At 35.3% G+C, this 15322-nt stretch overlaps 1 protein-coding gene across 5 annotated transcripts in view; it reads left to right on the forward strand.

Moving 5' to 3' along the window:
- The window catches only part of DICER1 (dicer 1, ribonuclease III), a 68009-nt gene that overhangs the window by 14754 nt on the left and 37933 nt on the right, over window positions 1-15322 (forward strand). For 3 of the 5 annotated variants that reach the window (XM_032110739.1, XM_032110738.1, XM_032110740.1), the window contains exons 2-8: window positions 2697-2762; window positions 3641-3741; window positions 11303-11495; window positions 12398-12560; window positions 12962-13092; window positions 14011-14145; window positions 14854-15014. In XM_032110739.1, coding sequence (XP_031966630.1) covers window positions 11352-11495; window positions 12398-12560; window positions 12962-13092; window positions 14011-14145; window positions 14854-15014 — 734 coding nt within the window. In that variant the 5' untranslated portion in view covers window positions 2697-2762; window positions 3641-3741; window positions 11303-11351. The remainder of the gene's footprint in view (window positions 1-2696; window positions 2763-3640; window positions 3742-11302; window positions 11496-12397; window positions 12561-12961; window positions 13093-14010; window positions 14146-14853; window positions 15015-15322) is intronic. The other 2 variants (XM_032110743.1, XM_032110741.1) reach the window with 1 other exon arrangement.

Genomic DNA, 15322 nt, shown 5'->3' on the forward strand with positions numbered 1-15322 from the left:
GCTACAGTTTTTCTATGCAGCAAAAAAACCTCTCAAATAAGTGGCATAATTTAATTCTAATTGCTGTTAAAACTAATAAATGTGTTTCAGAGTGTTTGTATATTTAGAGAGGTGTGTGTCCTGAGTGTAATTCTTTCCTGACTTCCCTGAAGAAGGCTTAGGTCCTTGGGTGTCAAAGAGTATATTGCTTTCAAATTAATCTGAGGTGGTAGGGAGTTTGTACTATGGTTTCTGACATAATTTTATTGTTTGTACTGTAATAAACCGAAGAAAAATAGTTGAAATATGAAGTTCCTGGAATAACAAATGGAAGAAAAGGATAAATCCTGTTTTATAGTCACCCCTTCCCCCCAGCCCTCAGCATACGTGGCCAGCTGTAATTATAGAGACAGGATGCCAGCCCAGGTGTACTTTTTCTTCCCAATCATAATGGCAGTTTTTACCTTTTCCCCTAAAGATCATGCAGGACTTTTGTTCATGCTGGAATCCCGTTGTATTTGCATAAAGATAATTCACTTCATCACAGCTTTCATGTGAGTTTAAGAGTTCAGTTGCATAGAACTTACTGCAAGATAACTTCATTTTCATGTTGTTAACAATTTGAGTAATGGTTTAACTGCTGGAAGGAATAGTTGTATAATTTCAAATTGAAGATGCTGAAGAGCAAGAACGTTGATAGCCTTTCAGATTCAGCCTGTTTATAGTGTGACAGCAGGTCTTTTACTGTAAATTTCAGTTACCATTTTTCTGACCATCCTTTTTTAATAGCAGGTTAGGTATCGTATGAATGTGATTATTTTCAAGGACTGAATTATAAACCCATGAAATAAAAATAAAACCTGTTTATATAGTCTGTATTCTCTGATATATTTGGATACTTGGGTTTTGCATTAGTAGTGTTTCAGTAGCAAATAGCCAAGATACTTCAAGATCTTGGCTGAGATTTGCAGAAGTAACTTGTGGTTGCTTGCAGATTTCTAGAGTGCTGGAGATTTGCAGAAGTGCCTGCTGTGACACTTCTTGGATACTTCTCTTGATGTCTTTATAGGAACTGGGGATTTTTTCATGTTAGTGCTTTGAGTATTTATTGTGTTTGTGGTATGTTTTGGAGTTATACGTTTTAAGTGATTGATTATCTTAGAACTCTTGCCTTCTATCTGTTGATAAAATATGTGAATGTTGAGCTCTTAAAAGAAAAGGTGACATTTAAGAAAAGGGGAAACCTTGCTGTTTGATAGAAGACATTGGCTTTCCTAAAAATTAGGTTTCTAAAATGTCAATAATTTTTCCTCTTTGTTTCTTTTGCTTGTTTACGAGGTCCTCTGACACTATAGAGCGAAATTAAACATATATATATTTTCTTTATTTTTGGTGTGGTAGAAAATATTTTGCCGGCTGCGACTGCAGCATGGGGGATGTTCGGTGCTGGGCTGCCCGGGCGGTGCCGCTGTCCCGAGGGCCGTCGCCAGCAGCAGGTGCCCGTGGCCGCCGCAGAAGGATCGAACCCGGCTTTGTCTGAGTGGGTGCACCAGCACCATTTAGATGCTAATGTGTTATACGCTGCTGTTTTGTACTAGACCTTGACTGCATCTCCGGAATGTGGCCTGTCTGGTTTTAGGTTGGCATTCAAAGGGCCTACTGTAATTCCTGCCTTCCAATCGATTGATTAAAGCCTCGGTCTTCTGACTTCGATGTGCCAAAGGAAGCGGTTGTGCTGGTGGAGAATTAGAATTACATACTTTTTTGGTTCTTACCTACTGGTCTCTGTGCTTTGTGTTTGCCATCTGCGATTAGGCAGTAAAGTAAATTTGCTCTGTTCAGCCGCACATGGCATTAGCTTTATTGACAAGGGTTGAACGTTTCTTTCTGTTCATGCTTGCTTTATGCCAGGGTATCCAAATGCTGCGTTGTTCTCTTCAACTTTTCTTGTAAATGTATAGAGTGGAGTATATTTCTATATTTTTGCCGTGGATGCGGCAGTTTTCTGTGGGTAGGTTATTTTCTGGTTCAATGGAATATATATTCTGGTTCATGTTTAGAGGCAGTGAATAAATGAATAACCTAGACATAGTAGGAACATGCTGTAATAAATCTAAGTCCTACTTACTACATCTTAGAAGCAATTTGCTGTATTTTGTGCTGAAAATAAAAGATGTATTTATGTATGCTGCAAACACAAATTTAAAATGTAGCCTAGGGAGTAAATGTTTTGTGGGTCTATTTTGTACATGAATGCAGTATTCATTAGATTTTCTGTGCTGCATTCCTTTTGTATTCTTGTGAAATTGAACGGTAACTGTTTACTTTGTTTTCTGGAAAACATACATTCTTTCAGATCTCTCTTAAATGTGTTGAATAATAATTTTCTTCCAGATTTCCTTACTGTGTTAGGTGAAACATACGTGGAGGGAGCACAGGGGAGAAAAGCTGTAAATCTAATTGGCCTCAGCTAGCAATTACTTTAGCAGATAAAACAAAATATGCAAATATCTCCTGAGCACTTAAGGCTGATCTTCCAGACACTGACTCTCTGTATCCCTAGCCAAAAAGGGGCATATGATAATTAGATTTTGAAAGACCATGTGCTCTTGCTACAGAGCTAAATATTAAAATGCAAGAAAGCAGACTACCACATGGCACAGTTGATTTTAATGGCAGTTCATGTTAAAATGCTCTCTCTTTATGTTGCCTTTTAGGTTACCTAGGGTGAAACAAAATTACAGGCTTGGAGACTCTGGAAAAGCTCAGCATCACCATTTGAGGTAAAAATGAACATACTGAACTAATCTTGGGGGTGTCCTCTTTGTTAACTTTATGGAATTGATTGGAGGAGAAATTTTCATCAAGATTCATTTTGTGTTTAAGTTTTCAGTATTGATTTTAAAAAATTGGACTTCACTATCTGTCTTTTTAGGTCTGGAAAACCTCACACTTTTAGGTGTATATATTGTGCAAATATTTTATTTTATAGCTTTAAGAGCACTAGATCTGCTTAAATACGGTATTTTTGCTTTGAGTTGTAGTTTTTTATACATATATAATACATATATTTGGCTAATATATCTAGAAATTCACTGTCATGAATTATTATTTTTCCAAATTTTACTTTTGTGGTTGAATTACCATCTTAAATGCACAGGATTTTCTCTTTTACTAAAAAGACTGATGTGTACTTTGAGAGAAATGGTTGTTGCTTTTTCATGAGTTGACTATTATTTGCAGTTTCAAATTGAAACAGTATACGGAAGTTTGAATTCTGATTTTTTTTTAATGTCGAACTCAAATTGAAAATATATGTGCATGGAAAAAGCAATACAATTATACGAACCATAGTAAAATTATATCAAACACTCTACTCCTGTATTTCTCACGTGAACCAGTAATTAATGATAATAACCTGGAAATAGGACTAGGGAAGTATGTGCACATTTAAACTAAATTATCTTTTAAATAACTCTTTTAAATTTTAGTTTCTAATAGTAAATTAAAATAATTTGTGTTCAGAGTGAACTTAGGTAGTTCATTTCTGTCAGCAAGTTGTGGTGTAGGCTCAACACATATAAGTGTTTATAAGCAACTGAATTACCACAATTTATCTTGCTATTGTAGTTCATAGGTTTTTGTTCTTGTTTTTTTTAAGAGCCAAGGCTTGCAAATTATGTGATTAATCTACAAGCTGATATCATGATGTCAAAATGCAGTTTGGGAAGCATAAACACAGAGATTGTGGAAATTAAAACGGTAAGACTGTGCTTTGTAGTATGGGAGAAACAGGTTTTGATGTATCACTGCACTGTGTTCTTCTATTTTATATTTAAAGCTGCTTCAGAACTATAGAGTAAAGTAACTTCCACATGTGAATTTATAGAAATTGACTGTGAATTTCTTTGGATAGAAAAATGAAGGTAGCTACTTCATTTTATTCATAGAAGTTTAAATGTTTATCATGAAACACATGCCCTGCTATTTCTTATGAAGCTGAATATGATTAGAAATCTATTCAGTTTTTTAAAAGAATGTGTGTATTTTTCTTGTGGATTTTATATTCAAATGTAGTTGTGTTGGTGAAATACAATCAGTTAAAAAAAAAAAAAAAAAGAGTTGACACAAGGGGTTAGAATTAGAATTGAATTCATATGTTGTTCCATATAGGAGATACAAAATAAATGGTAAGGAAAAGAAATGACAGGTAAATTAAGGTCTTAGTTTCAAGACTATGCTTCAGTTTGAAATACGAGTTCTGCAAAAATAGGGAAAGAGGCTATCTGATTAAAACTATGTAGTAGAAAAATGTGAGTTGATAACGTAGGGAAGAGAGAAATGTGTTTAGTTCCGCTGTTGATCACCTTGCCTTGCATCTTAGATCCATATACTTCATGCTTTGTCTTTTGTCCTTTGTGTTTAGAAGGTAAAAGGAGTCTGCATAGCACCAGTTCTACACTGCTGATTAAGCAACTACATAGTTAGGGTTGTTCCACAGGCCTTATACACATCATTTGAAAAAAATGAATGTTTGTTTCAGAATCTGGCTGCTTGTCTGTATTCCTTAAAGGTGAAACAGCCCCTTTCTGCACGTTTATTCTGAATGCCTCATGCAGTGGTATCACTAGAGATGTGCTACAAAACTGATTTTTGTTTTCACGTTGTATTACTTTACTTGTAAATGCCCTACAGCCTGTGTGTGTTACACTGATAAATAGTGGTATAATCCTTTTGCATTCGACTGTTGCAGTGTGCAGCCGCACAACTCCTGTGGGAGCAGTGTCTTGCTGGCTCTGTTGGTCAAGCTGGACTGATTGCAACATGAAGTGTTTATTAGGCTTTTGCCCCATGTCCAGGTTTGGTCATACTGAACACTACATGAAGGACTTCAGGGTTTTTCTGAGTCTGCTAAGTGTCATGTTGTATTCCGTTTCTCTCCTACAAACAGACATTTAGAAGGAATCTGCCAGGAATTTCAGCTGTTAACTGTTGTACTGCTTGTAGAAGTGTTTCAAAATCAGCTCATCCAAATATAGAGCATCAATTTAACTTTGATTTGATAAGCACTTTAATGAAACTTTTCCTGAACAACAGAAAGCAGCCTTTGTTGTTCTGGTATGCCTTAGTAGGCTATTAAAGACCAGTGTTCTGCTTGTGCTGTTACACTGATTGTGTATCAGAAAAATAGAACTAATAAAATTCTTGTTGTTTAAAATGACATTCACAATCAATACTGATGATTGTGCTAGGGAAACCAGGGAATGTGGTCTTTATAGAAATGCTTATATTTGAGAACATTTTAAGACCAAATGTAAAAATTGCTGTTAGGCAATGCATGTGATAAAGATCTTTGAAAGATGGGAGAGAAAGAATGTCTCATAAGCTTTGTTCTGTGTTAAAGAGAGCACAATATAAAAGAGATTTCTGATTCATCTTGCTCAATAATACTGTTTGACAGTTGTTTGATGGTTAAATTTTGGGCTTTTCTTTTTCCAGATTAAACTGGGGGGTTTTGATTTGGGATTTTTAAGTTCTTTTAAGAGAACTGAAGTTGCAGGAGTAATATTAACAAAATATGCTTCTTTTTCTGGAAGAAGTAGTATATTCTTTTGGACTATCACAGAAAAAGTAAAATCCTTTTAAAAAGTACACTTCTTCTAAAAGGAGGTTTAGAAACCAGACAAAGTAGAATTCTTGCAAATTCCCCTTCACTGAGGCAAAACCAATTCTTGCCACTGAATGCATACAGTGTAAGTTGGTATGGAACATTCTCAGTGACATTTTACATTTTGTATATTAACATTTACATTCATTTTCTACTCTGTATTTCATATTTGTAATATTTTACATTTTTTCTTTTTATTTGGACCTCCTTTACCCAAGTAAGAATTTTCTGTGTTAGACCACTCAGCAAGTTAATGTTTCATATAGCAATTGAACATAGAAATTGCTGTAAAGAAACTGCATTCAGACTCTTGAAGTGTTCACGTAAGAGAATATTCAAGCAGCAAGGTTCTATTAATGTTTTTTTATAGACTGTGGTTTATTTCCTTTAGAGTAAGTGGATTATTTTTACCTCTTGAGGCTAACTTGTTTTGGCTGGTGCTGAGAGTGTTTTTAGAGGATAAATTAGAACACTATCTATTCACATTCCTGGACAAAGATGAAATCCTAAAGCATTAGAAATAATGTTTGTATCACAAGGATTATATTAAGTACAATTTTAAAAATCAGTCCAGAAAGCAAATTAAATGCATTGCAAATGGCAGTAAGAAATTTTTGTTGTTAATGGGAGATGGTTATAGTTTTCATAAACTTGTGAATATAACATAAACTGTGCTCACAAATGGTGGTAAGAACTTGAAAGTTGCATCCCCAGCGTGCAAGTCTCTTCTCCATGTACCTCAGTGCCAGTCCATAAATGTTTTAAACTGTCCTCCAAGCAGGACTAGATCCAGGATGTCTCATTCCAGGTGAATGCTCTGGTCAGTTTGGCTTGTATTCTTTAGTGCAGTAAACATTGAATTTTTTGTACGCCAAGGGATGGCTTCAAACTGGATATAGTCATGTGACTGAAAAACCTACACCACAGTTCCAGAATTATTGCAGACTAGAAAAAATTGCTATTGCATGTTGTTGACTTCATTTCCAACATTGTATGTTCTTGTGAAAAACAGTTCTTTAAATGATGGAATAAGGGGTTAGTTTTGGCTCTGCAGTTCACTATCTGTTCACATAAATGTGAAATAAGGACACTAGGTTGTAAATTCTTCTCTTAAAACTCTCAAGATTGATGGCCATGAAACTGGAACTTTCACTATTATTTTAGTAGAACAAATAAGCTTGAGCACTGTGCTGCCTTATCCAGCTTCCAAAACTAGTCTAAAGTCACAGGAGGCAGGATTTGTTTCAGGTGTTTCTTGCTCCAAATTCAGCTTCATCAAGTTCTTACAGTTTCTTTTCTATCAGTTTTCAAAATAATGTAGTGGACAAAGATGGAACATCTTAGCAAGTATCTTTATTACTCAACACTGGCTGAGCAGGACTAGTTTGGCTTTTTTTTTTTTGCTTTACTGTTAGCTAGTTTCAGTTAGCTCATGTTCAGTTTTCTGTCCACAGATTCTGAACATATGTGCTTACATCTCAAATGTTTTCAATTTAAAGTCTGTTCTTCAAGTAGATGTGTTCTTTCCCTTTTTATTCCTAGATGATCCTGTACTGCTTTTCTTTTATTGAAGAACTTGATATTTTTCCTTGCTATTGAAATAGAGACTCTAGAATGATACAATTACTGCATTATCTGGCTTACTCCCGTAATAATGTTGACATTGATCTTGTCAGATCTTACATACTTCCAATACAAATCATAGAAATGAAGACCAGTACTACGAAACCTTAGTATAGCAGAAAGTAACATTGATTTGGGAGGATAACTTTTTCTTTTTACTGACTTAGCTTAAATTCCCTCCCCCTGTATGTTCTTTCAAATGTGTTATGTCCCATGCCAGCTCAACCCAGGTATGATTGTAGTGGCACACAATGCTGTTTTGGTTGTGTGTGCTTTTCAAGTTACAAATGTGCATATATTTCTTCCTTTGCACTTCAAAGGGATTTTTTTGAGAATGCTTTTTGATCTCAGTGACATGATTGTACTTAAGAGCAGGTCTTTCATGAAGGTACACAGAAACCAAAGCTGTAGTTTAGAGTATATGTTGTTTCACAGCCTGGAGCCATACATAAGCATAAATCCTCTTGCTTCTTAACAGCAGGGTAACTAAACTGGTATCACTGTTATTAGGTGCGTAGCAGAAGAGATTAATTACTTGTAATATTTGATCCTGTACTTGTTTTTTATTAGCAGCCTTTTAAAATAAGGTTGGTTTTCTCTCCTTAATTCCCTCCTGGTGATGCAATATAGCTATTTTATATATGTTCCCAAAGTTGTATTTATCATTTGAAAAAGAAACACAACACAGATGGAATAGTAAACAAAGAGGAGGCGCTGCTCATCTAAAGTGATTTATAAAACTGAAGTGTCTGGGCTTATGTACAAGAATGATTGAGGAATCAGCTTCAACTTTTACTATGGAAAATATTTGGGGTTTTTCTATTATGACAGTGAAGTCTCATTTTAAACAAAGCAAACATTAGTTGTTATTTCACCAGTTGCTCTATGTCAGTAGAGAAGCATGATTGAAACCATTTCAATGAAATACTGTAATCAGGCAAAAGACCTTTGTGTTCTTCAGACACTACTGGGGGTTTGAACTATACAATCTTTAAGGTCCATTCCAGCCCAAACCATTTTATGATTCTAAGGATTTTTTGTATGTGTTACCAACTAGTGTTTCCCCTCACTGGAATACAAAAAGAGAAGCTAGATATATTAAAGGAGAGCTTCATCTATAAGTTTGGAGAAGGAGGTGTTGGGGATGACACTTTTCCCTACTTTTTCTCCCTTCTTCCTTGTTCTCCTGCACCTAAGCTGTCAGTTAGAAGCTGTCAGAAAAGCTTCACTAAGGTTAGTAGTGCCCTAAGTTTCCTGATGCTTTCTGCTGGTGGCTGGGGATTGTGTGTCATGCTACTGTCCTTGCCACGAGACTGATTTAATCTATCAGTCACATACTGATAAACATCAAGTACATCTGATGTGCGAATGCTCAGTAGTTTAGAATGTCAAGAATGATCAGATTGCTACATGCAGCTGTGTAACACCTAAACCATTCTATGGTGACTGTATCTTTCCTGCCAGCTGTCTCCTATGACCCAAAGCTCTGGACTGCCAGTGGAGGAACAGCCATGAAACCACTAGTTCTGAGGAGGAAATGAACCAAAACATCTTTGGTTGTGCCAGATTAGAACACACTATAAAATTACTATAGGTGCATTGTTAGAACCTGCATTTGCTTGTATGCATTCTTTGAAATGTATAGAAACAATTTAAGAGTCTACAGGAGTCTTTTTTTGTATTACTACTGAAACGAATAATAACATAGCATGATTTTTTGATTTGTGTAGACTGTGTTGTTCTTTATTTACAGCTAAATAAAGCAATATTGATCCATTTTATCTATTCAGTTAATCTGAAATACTTGGGCTCAAATACTAGCTTACATTAGAGGAGTGAAAAATAAATGAGAAGGTTTGCATGAGTTTGGAGATTGTCCTAAAGCAACTGAAAAAACATAAAATGTCAAACATATTCTTTACTATGTCCTGTGAAAATGCACATCCGTTCCTTTTGAGTTTTTTTAAGATTTTAATACATCTTTTCTTTTTGGAATCTTCTCACTATGACAGTTTTTGTGATGCTCAAATGAAAATATCAGACAGTATTCCAGCGGTATCAACACTTACATTAAAGAGGAACTTTTTTGATGGAGGGGGAAGTACGTTTATTGCTGAGCCTAAACCCAAGACGTTACATTTGGCCTTGTTCACTAAGTAGCATTTACTACTGAACGTTTGTCTACAAAAGATAAATAATTCTTTACAAAGGAACTGCATGTGTAATGCTACTTCAGCTTAACCACCCTGTCCTTCAGGGCTTCCCCTGCCACTTTGAAATGAATTGAGACAAAGCTTTATCTGACCACTTACTGTAAAGTGAAATTACTTCTGACTTTGTAAGAGGGGTGATCACGTACTTCAATATATTGCCTTCCCTTTATTTTACAATATATGCCTGAGATGGAAAGTGAGATAATTGGTTTCATCTCTTTTTTCACAGCTTCCTATAATTATTTAATACTAGTTCAATATCAGTGTCTAGACGTGGTCCAGATTATAATATTTAATTAAAAAATAGTAATATATAACAGAGAGCAACAGTGTTATTAGTTGGAGACTATGGAACAAATCTAAATTAATATTTTTATTTAATTACAGAATCACATAATTACTAGGGTTGGAAGGGACCTCTGGAAATCTAGTTGATGCCCCATTTTTGGTGATTTATTTGTACTGCTTTATTTTTAGTATCTCTCTTCAGTTATTTCTGATAACCATTACTGGTTTTCTCTTAGCATATTATACTTTTCTCTTTTTTTTTTTTTTTTTATTCCTTACTGCACATTTGCAAAACTTAAGCAAGTTTTGTTGCTTTCCTGTTGTGTAGAAAAGCAGGAACATTTCAGTGCAATAAAATGTTAATTAGCTTTTCCTCATGTCTTTTTAAAGAATGATTAAATATGAATGCATCGTCAATTTTACGCATTTCTCAACCCATATTGATGCTAAAATTAATATAGAGCTTGTAGGAATTTTGAGGAAAACTAACTTTTGAAAATACTGGGTTTTGGATAGGGTATGTATCCAGTTTAAAGAGGGGAGTATTCAAAATTCCTTAGATTTCATGTAGCATGTTCCTGTATATGTCAGCAATATTCTTCTATGTCATCAGGCCATGATCACTTTCCCAGGCTAAAGGTTTTTTGTTGTGGGGTTTGTTTGTTTTTTCTAGTTGGTAAGTTTTTTTGTTTAGTTTTTGTTTGTTTTCATTTTGATCATTCCTGACAAATAGCAAATGTTTTTAACTCACTCAGACACGCACAGGACCCTCTCCCCACCCTGTGATGAGAACTTCATAGCCTCAGTGGGAAAGTATTCTCCAGTGCATAATTGTCATGAAGTTCTGAATGCCTTGTTTGTTTATGAATTATAGTGTCTTTATGGAAATTGGTGGTTAACCTGATAAGGGTCCCATTCTGTATTAGTCCTTACCAGAGTCATCAGCAATTATTTATAATGCTTCTAACAGTTCTTAAAAAGATAATCTTATCAGAATCTGATGATTTGAAAATACTGAAGTTCTTGGGTAGTTCCTGTTCTTCTCCTAGCTATTAGAATAGAATTCCTGTTTGCATGTATTTAGAGCTTTAACTGGTCAAAGGCCTTTTTGGTTGGAAGGAAAAATGGAAAATGATACTTTGCCTATGCTGTAGAAAATCAGTGTTTTTCTTTCCTGCAGTAAAGGTTAAACAGCTTTACTTTTTAAAGTTTGTTGTAAAGATATAAAATGAGATTCTGTCAGACCATAAATGGAACTTCATATTAAAATGTATGTGTGTAAATCCAATTGCATAGAATGAGCATTGTCCTGTAAAGTACAGCTCCTTTTGAATTTCGGGGGTACTTTGATTAGCACATATCTTCAAGTGGAGAAGCGCCTGTAAATTTAAAATTAACAATTTCTGCTGAAAATAGTGTAAGAAGAACACTTCTGTAAGTAAAATGAAGTAATGTCCTTTTCTTAATATAAATTTTCTCTTCTTGCTTGAGATTGCAACTATATCTAATACTGTTCATTTTCTTCTCATAGTAGGCTGTGCTGGAACAAAAATGCAATGAAAGAAACACTGGATGAATGAATGAAAAGCCCTGCTTTGCAATCCCTCAGCATGGCGGGACTGCAGCTCATGACCCCTGCTTCCTCCCCAATGGGTCCATTTTTTGGACTACCATGGCAACAAGAAGCAATTCATGATAACATTTACACGCCAAGAAAATATCAGGTACTAGTGATAGTACTAATACAGTAACATCAAAAAAAGTAAAATTAAATCCATTAATTAATGGAAAAAGAACAAGAGCAGGTGGAGAACATGCAGTGATGCACACTGTCAAGACATGTCTCTCTCAGCACCACCTGTTGGGAGCTAATTCTGTAGTTTGGCTGGTTTTTTACGTTTGTTATATCCCCATTCCCTCTTCTCAGTTTGCTCTAACAGTCAGAACAGCTTTTAAGCTGGGTGTTTCTCCTGCCACTCTCTGCAGAATGCTGCAAGGGACAAATAAACTGTGCCTCTCAATTGTATGCAGACATCATGTCTCCTTCCACCTCTCACTTTGTCTTCCACATTGTATACTAGTTCTGATTTTTGGTTCACACACTGGTCGAAGCAGCCCTCTAAAGTCAGAAACCCAATCAGGGTACTCTGATTTTCACTTTGTTATGGAAAACTGTTTCTGAGTTCTAGAATATCAGTTCTCTTTGCACTACAGAGGTGCCCAGAAGTGTTTTGTTAGTATTACTGAGAAACTTGGATCACCTTGAGCTAGCCTTCTTGCTTGTTTGGTTGAATTGATGTGTGCAGTTAGATGTAAAAGCTGTAGCTTCTTTTTTTTCACAATGTATCTAGCAACAGAATGATCTATTAAAAAGATATATTTAGAAAGCTACCTGAGAGCAAACTGTGGTACTGAAGGATTTTAAAGCTGGACTATACATAGTGTGTTAATGTTTTTGAGAGATTGTGAGAATACATTGTTATGAAAAAGATCTGTTAATTATATGGCACTGGAAAGATCTCAGGCGATACTACTGACTTGTCTATAGTTTATCACTTTTGTTATTTTTTTGTCAGCTTTTTCATGCATTGCTGCAAGTAAGGGCATTATTATTTTTTAAACCTAGGTTGAACTGCTTGAAGCAGCTTTGGATCATAATACAATAGTCTGCTTAAACACTGGCTCAGGGAAGACTTTTATTGCAGTACTACTCACTAAAGAGCTGTCCTATCAGATCAGGGGAGATTTCAACAAAAACGGAAAAAGAACTGTGTTCTTGGTCAACTCGGGTAAGAGGAAATGTTCCCAAACACACTGCTAATATTTCCATGGAATATTCTGTAGCAGTAGTTCTCTGAAAGTAAAGCTGGGAGAAACTTTTGCATAAAGTCTTCAACAGCAAGGGTGCAGTGCCTTTCATCTGTTGTTTCATCATGCGTTTAACGTAACCTGTTTATATATATAACATGTTCTGTTTTCTAGTTTGAAGTTAAGACATTGAATGTGAAGTGCAATTTAGTTACCGATCTGTTTCCTTGATGTGGTTTTGCGTAAAGACAGTTGCCAGGTACCCATGGTTTAACGTTAGCCTACACTAAAGATCATGTTATAAAATATGGTGCTAGGTCATATGACACACAAATTAAAGTATGAGAAGACCTTTATGTAATGAGGTTTTTTTTTTCTTAAGCAAATCAAGTTGCTCAACAAGTGTCAGCTGTCAGGACACATTCAGACCTTAAAGTGGGAGAATATTCAAGTTTAGAGATAACTGAATCATGGACAAAAGAGAAGTGGAGTCAGGAATTCTCCAAGCATCAGGTAATGTATTAAGTAAAAACTATAAGCAAAGCATACAGACAGAGAGGTTGGATCAGAAGTGGTTTCTTCCGAATATACATTCAGTCTTTTTAAAAAAGAAATCCAGCATATTGGTAATATTTATATGTTAATTTTGAGGCAAATATATATAGGCATTGTCAGGTTGTTTTTAAAAAGCCATCCTCTAAGTCCTTTGTTTTAAATCTCCCTGACTTGTTCATGATGTTGATTGCAGAAGAAATTTTGAGTGTGCATACTATACTTTAAATGCTATTAAAATCCTATTAAATGTTAGGGTTTTGGGGTTTTCTTTCTAGTGATTAGTAATGGTCTGTGGAGCACATCTGAGGAACTCCGATAACAGAAAGTGTTACTATACTTAGTGAAGTTCAAAGTGAGTGTAAAAATAGTACATAATTTTATTAAAGAGCTCCATTTTTATGTGTACAAGAAATAAGTTTTTCTTTAAAAAGAATTCTGATAACATCTTGCTTATGTTATAGCTGCAAATAGTTAAGAGCTTATGAAAAAACTATCCTTCTTGCCAGAGACATGATGCTGGGACACATAAGGACACTAACTTAACTTATTAGGATTTAATGATGCTTGTTCTGTGTAGTCTGATTGGTGTTGAGATTGTTGTATTCATTTTTTAACTAGGCATGTGACTGGAGATATACAAACGCACACAAATTCGTATGCATGTATATATGAACACCCCCCTTCAGATAGATAACTTTCTCCAGTAGAGAGTGTTTGATTCTCTTTCGTCCTTACCTGGTGTAGGTAGATGAATAGGGGTTGATATTTGTTAATGCTGTCTCACAAGATGTGCTGAAGGCTTTTCCTCCTTCACCTTGACCTCAGACAGCTTGTACTTCCCTTGTACTGACATTTGTTTCTTTCCTTTCAACCTAGGTTCTGGTTATGACATGTCATGTTGCTTTGACTGTTTTGAGACATGAGTATTTATCCCTGTCAGATATTAATCTTCTGGTGTTTGATGAGTGCCATCTCGCCATCCAGGATCATCCATACCGTGAAATTATGAAGGTGCATTTATTGCATGAATGTTTAATATGCTTGGCTGAGGAGAAGAATTCAGTGGGAGGGCTGGAGAATTGGGAACCATTTCAGGCAACTTTTACTACCAAGAAAAAAATATTAGTGGAACCAATGTTAGCATGTTCCTGGGACTGTGAAATTACTGGATTGAGTTAAGACTTCAGTGGTACTATGAGGTAGAAGAATAATGTATTTACTGTATTTTGTAGTGGGGATTAAAGAAAAATCTGTCATTAACAGAGAAGCTAAATTTATTGCATTAGGGGAATTTTGTTATTTTTAAAAATGCTGATTTCTAAAGGTGTGTTTAGGGCTCTTTCCAGAATATTATTGGCTCCATGTCGTATTTGGCTTATAAGTGAGAGATACCTGCATAATAAATCTCTTTCCAAATCTCTTCTCAAGTGCATGTGCCTTTTTATATGGTGTGGAAGTATTATGACATGTATTGTAAGTGTGACAAGGATATTCTGTTTAATGCTAACTGTTTCTATTTTTCCATGTTGTAAGTATTTACCTTTAAATATGATGGCTGTTTAGCTTCCTGTCAGTAGAACAGAAAATATTAATTCAGTGTTTGGTTCCTTTTGCAACACCTGATATTGAAATAAAAGTTTCCAGCCTAAGCATCGTAAGTTTGCAGGTAGATTAACAGGATACCTTTTGCAAATAATTTAATTTGATTTGATTTCACAGATCTGTGAGGATTATCCATCATGTCCTCGAATTTTGGGATTAACAGCTTCCATTTTAAATGGGAAATGTGATCCTGCTGAGTTAGAGGAGAAGATCCAGAAACTGGAGAAAATTTTAAAGAGCAATGCTGAAACTGCAACTGATTTGGTGGTCTTAGACAGGTGTGTTTTATAATGATTGTTGGTAAATTGATGCCTGCATTTCCTTTTTGGATAGAGGAATAAATCAGTAGCAATATTTCATCTTCTAAATTTTAGAATTGTGTGTATATGATGCTGCTATTCCGTTAGGGCAGAGATGGAATGTTAAATGGCTTATGAATACAAAGGCTGATTGGCCTTGGTATGGAGAGATTTTCTGTAGTTAAAAAATAAAACAGCAAAGACACAACAAAAGATCCTCAAACAAACAAACCCAACCCAAAACAACCAAAAAACCCTCAACGCACCACCAAGCTAAAAAATTGACA

The sequence above is a fragment of the Corvus moneduloides genome, chromosome 6, assembly GCF_009650955.1.
Source record: "Corvus moneduloides isolate bCorMon1 chromosome 6, bCorMon1.pri, whole genome shotgun sequence".
Classification (NCBI taxonomy): Eukaryota; Metazoa; Chordata; class Aves; order Passeriformes; family Corvidae; genus Corvus; species Corvus moneduloides.